This window comes from Mus pahari, unplaced genomic scaffold (assembly GCF_900095145.1).
Source record: "Mus pahari unplaced genomic scaffold, PAHARI_EIJ_v1.1 scaffold_15270_1, whole genome shotgun sequence".
Classification (NCBI taxonomy): Eukaryota; Metazoa; Chordata; class Mammalia; order Rodentia; family Muridae; genus Mus; species Mus pahari.
Window position 1 is genome coordinate 1 of NW_018392901.1, and position 4,922 is coordinate 4,922.

A 4,922-nucleotide genomic window follows, 5' to 3' on the forward strand; every position below is an offset into this window, starting at 1 on the left:
GACAGTCAGTGCCTAGACACAATCTCCTGAGGGAGATGCTCAATCTAAGTGATGTTAAGTTAGGCTCAACTGCCTCTGCCTAGATGAGGCCTAGCGGGGGAGGGGGGGGGTGAAGTGAGAACAAAAAACTGCTGCATGGTCCAGGCAGAAAGTAATGGAAATTTCCAAGAATTCAGTGTCTTCAGCAGTCAATCAGTTCAAAATGAGGTTGAGGAGAAGAAAGTTTATGAATTTGCATTTACTTTTGGTGGGAACAGGCTCTTTTCATCAGGGTATGTTCTTAGATCCTATCCCTTCTGATGCAGAGTTAACCCGGCCACAGGCTACCATGGCCTACCCAGACTCCTTTGTGCCCTAACATCACTAGTATGCCAGCAGACACTGCGAGTTCTCTTCTCACTGCACTTTGAAGGGGCTGGTCCTGTGGGACCAGATGGTGAAAGGCTGTCTCTGATGAGAAAGGTACCAGGAGGAGGATGGTAATAAAGGTCTGGTTAGGGCACAGTCTGATACAGATGCTGCTTTTATCTCAGGCCTCCCTATCACCATGATACCTGTATAATAATTTCCTCTGCTATAAAACCTCTATCTTGCAGGGAAGCTTATTAAGACACGTGATGTTAAAAAGATGGGTGAAAATTCCATCCTGCAAGGAAGCTTTTTAAAATCAGGTAAATAACTCAAAAGACTTTACGATGTCCCTGAAACTGCCTAGCCCCACTTCTCCCTCAAGCATACATAAGCTGTAAAGACTGATCAGAGAGTATCTCAAATAAGCTGAGCCACAATGAAGAGTCTCAGACTAGCTGAGCCACATAAATGAAGAAGAGATCAGCCAAGTTCCTTGAAAGAAGCTCAGACCACCTTGACCTGAAAGAGACATTTCCTAGCTTATTAAGCTGGCTGCAAGTTGAGAAGTTCACTTCAGATTTCCAGACTTGCTACCAATGCTTTGGTGATGCAGCTGACTTTGAGTCATTTCTGCTCCTGTAACTAACCCCCAATAAATTAACTTGTTGTTTCACCAAGTTGGATTTTTGTAGTGATCTTACCCAGATCTTTTTTCATTCCCTATATGTGATAGAAGATGTTGATTCACATGTCCCCAGTAATAGTGTCACACAATACCTAAATACTCTAGAGCTGCACTCAGGTTTCTGCCCCAAATTTGGCACCACCAAAGTCTGAGCTTTTGTCAACCCCCAATTTGCTGTTTTTCTAGTTTCCCTGGCTGTATTCTTCCAAGACTGCCCTATGTAGTTGATAACAACACCAAACATCTCCCCACTTACATGACTATACTGAATAGGGTACACATAAAGAAATCTTCCTCCTAGCCCTCTGTTGTGGGCCTGAGGCATCTATCCAGCTTTGACTCGACCAATGGAACAGAGCATCTTCGAGGATGTTCACACACACCCAGCAAAGGATGTCTTACAGGTACAAGTTCACCCTGCCCTCTGGACTCTGATAGGGTATCTCCACTCATGGCAAGAATATAAGGTACCTTTGAGTATGGTGGGGGGGGCTAAATTGAGACTTCTACCACTTAGGTCCCAAAAGGTCAGTGGTTAACTCTGGCTTCAAGACCTAGCAGAGTATCCTTGTCTTATATTTCCAACTGCTGCAGTAGCAGCAGTAGCAGCTGTAGCAGCCCAGCCGCCTCTGCCACAGCAGCATCTTGGTCATCAGCTTGCAACGTCGTTACTCACACTTCTTCCACACCCTAAGAGGAACCCAGAGCCCCTCCAAGCAGGAAACAGTCCCCCAGCGCGGGAAACACAGAGAAGCTCTACCCCTCAAAGCACTTGTGGCTTTGCTGAGCATGCAAATACATCTCTTCCATATGACAAGGGCAAGGTTTTGTCCTTGACTCCAAGCAGAGGCTGCTGCTGTAACAGATAGTTTCTATATGCCCACCCTGCTTGTTAGAACACAGAAATCGAGGGCCATGATAAGCTTGCCCTTTCAATCACACTAATCAGTGTCACTAGGCAATGCCAGATGAAGAGAATTTTAATTGTTTGTGAGGATGTCATGAGTCATTGCAGAAACGTTTGGGTGGAGCAGTAGGTCAGAACCAATATAGCAGAGTCTTAACGTGTCAGGGTGTTAGGGATGCTGGTCAGTCAACTTGCACAGGGTCTCTGAATACCTGCCTGCCTGAGCTTCCCAAAGCCTCAAGTTTGTTAGGATCAGTGCCATTCGTGGGCGGAGCAGCCTGGAGGACGCCTATATTGAAGGGTCCCATATAAGTCTCTATTCAACCTATACAAGTCCCCTGAGAAGGAGCTGTGTGAAACAGCTGTACTCTTCTGGCTCTCAGAGATGCTGAGCTCCCCTCCCCCACCCTTCCCCCGCCCTCCCCACAGGATCTGGACAGAACACTAGGTTAAAGGGAACCAACCCTCGCGAGATCTTGTTTGCTCATGCGCAGTGGGTCTCACGCGCTGTTCGGTGTATAAACCCTCTGCCTGCGCTTGGCACAGGAACATCCTTTTCTTAGTCGAATTGAGAGAGTGGTACGGTTGTGTTAGTGACTGGATTGGGGCGCTGAGGGAAAAGCCAGAGTAGTCATGCAGGACCCTGTTGAGGGCTTAGATGGGAGAGCAGGGGTTGAAGAAGGTGAGGATAGCCAACAGAGGCCTCAAGCTCCCGATGCCCAGGCTAGCTCTCAAAATTCGGCAACTGAAGGTGACCATGGCAACGTCCCTCAGAGTTGCCCACAAGATTCTGGGAGACCAGCTGCTCCTGGGACCCCGGCTGCTCCTGGAAGTCAGGCTGTTCCAGGCAGTCCCAGCCCAGGGAGTGCTGTAGGGTCTGGAGCAGCAGCTGAAGAGGCAGCTGTCATTCTTCACAGTGAGCAGGCGACACTTGTCCCTGGGCCCAGCGGAGATACTGCATCAACTGGAAATCGACTCCTGGAGTTGCATCCTTTCCTAGGAGACCATGGCAGGGCCTATGGGAAGATAAGGAGGCTAAAACTTCCATGGAAGGCTTTCAGTGCACAGCTGACTAGGGATAGGACAGACATGTGCAGTGTGGGTAGTCGTAACAGGACAAGGAGACTGTGTAGAACAAGATGAGAACCACTGGGGAGGTAGGAGATGACTGGGCTTGGGTTGCAGGAGGGTTCTTTGCCAGGCAGGCCTAGTAGGTATATCCAGGCAAAGGTATAGTATGCAGTGGATGGTGCCTTAACATTATCTCCTCCCAGCTCTGTAACAGTGCCTTTCAGGACTGCAGTGGAGGCAGACATGGCCCGCAGATCCCTGGTCGCCAATGCCCGTCGCCAGCAAGTGACGGTTCAGCGGGAGTTCACAGTGAATGACAGTATCCTGGCCGTGTCAGTATTCCAAAAGCCTGGAGGGGTGGCATCAAGGTTGGGAGGCAGTGTGCACTCTAGTGGTACCCTAAGGGAGACACTGGAGGGATTATAAGTAAGCAGGAAGACATTGGGGTGGCAGACCTGAACAGATCCCTCATCGTTTCCCTGACGGTGTCTCTTCTCTCTCAATTTTAGTAGATGGACTACTGAAGACCCTGTCCTCTTCCGAATTTCCATCAACACTTTCCTTGACCAGCTCTCCCTGGTGATGAGAAACATTCAGCGCCTGGAGTTTGTGGCTGTTGTCAAACGAGGACGAGGAAGAAGTCGTGAACCCTAACATGTTACCAGATACGAGGAAAGTCAGAGCATGTCCTGTTTGGAGTAGTTGTTATTTTGGACTTAAACTTCAGCGATTCAATGCTGTATGCTCCATATCAGTCAGTATCTTTCAGTTACTGAAGGAATGGGTGTTTAAATGTTACTGAAAAAAATAAAAAAAAATAGCAAATATTTTTCATCTGATTTTACTTTAAAGTGGCAGAAACCTCCAGATTTTCTCATCTGTGCGCTCCTGTGGAGAAAAAGTTCTGGAATTTAAATGTTTGAGTAGTCCAAAGTAATTTAAGACAGTTTGGTATATGGAAGGAAGCAACACAAATTATTGACAATATTTCAGAAATGCAGATGCTTGTATACGTACTGGTTCATTTTGTGAGGATCACATATTTGCACATGCATGTGTTTGTGTATATACAAACATGTATGCTTTGTATAAGGAAGCCAGATGTAGACTGGGGATGTCTACTCTAGGGGCCTGGATTACTTTGGTGTTTGTTTTGTTTTATTTTGTTTTGTTTGTTAGAGGATCCAGTGATTAAAGTTTACCAATTTCGATTGGTAGAGCAGCTGTGCCACTAAAGGAAGTCTCCAGCAGTAAACGGAACCCCTGATGAATGACCTTGCTTGCAACCAGCACCATCTTTTCTTTTCTTTTCTTTTCTTTTCTTTTCTTTTCTTTTCTTTTCTTTTCTTTTCTTTTCTTTTCTTTTCTTTTCTTTTCTTTTCTTTTAAAACTGTTTTCAGCTTTATAAGGCTGACATAGATGAGCCCTATAATGAAGCTTCCTGATAAGGTTGTTACCAATTATTGCAGGTATTTTACAGTGACTCTTTAGCTCCACTGGTCAGGACAAACTTGATGTTTTCCTTGTGTAAATGTTGGGAATCATTCAGCCTGCAACTTCCTATTATATTTGTAGTCTGTCTGTCTGTCTGTCCTTCCTTCCTTCCTTCCTTCCTTCCTTCCTTCCTTCCTTCCTTCTTCTCTCTCTCCCTCCCTCCCTCCCTCCCTTCCTTCATTTCTTCCTTCCTTCCTTCCTCCCACCTTCCCTCCCTCCCTTACTTCCTTCTTTCCTTCCTTCCTTTTGAAACCAGATACTCTTAACTTAGGGGTGTCCAAACAATGGAATGTGATACCAGATTAATATCATTTAAACTCTTGACAGGGAACAAATACCAAAATGGTACCTAATCAGTCACTTAGCTGAATATAGAACCTGCAACTCACCAGCAGCAGCTGCCTGATGCCATGT

At 46.2% G+C, this 4,922-nt stretch overlaps 1 protein-coding gene across 1 annotated transcript; it reads left to right on the forward strand.

The window, feature by feature from the left end:
- The first annotated feature begins 2,576 nt into the window (after positions 1 to 2,576).
- LOC110315246 (EKC/KEOPS complex subunit LAGE3-like) lies at positions 2,577 to 3,817 on the forward strand. The gene is made up of 3 exons (XM_021189349.1): positions 2,577 to 2,929; positions 3,218 to 3,346; positions 3,524 to 3,817. Exons 1-3 carry the CDS (start codon positions 2,577 to 2,579, stop codon positions 3,666 to 3,668), a joined length of 627 nt encoding a protein of 208 aa, XP_021045008.1. The 3' UTR covers positions 3,669 to 3,817.
- Positions 3,818 to 4,922: the final 1,105 nt, after the last annotated feature.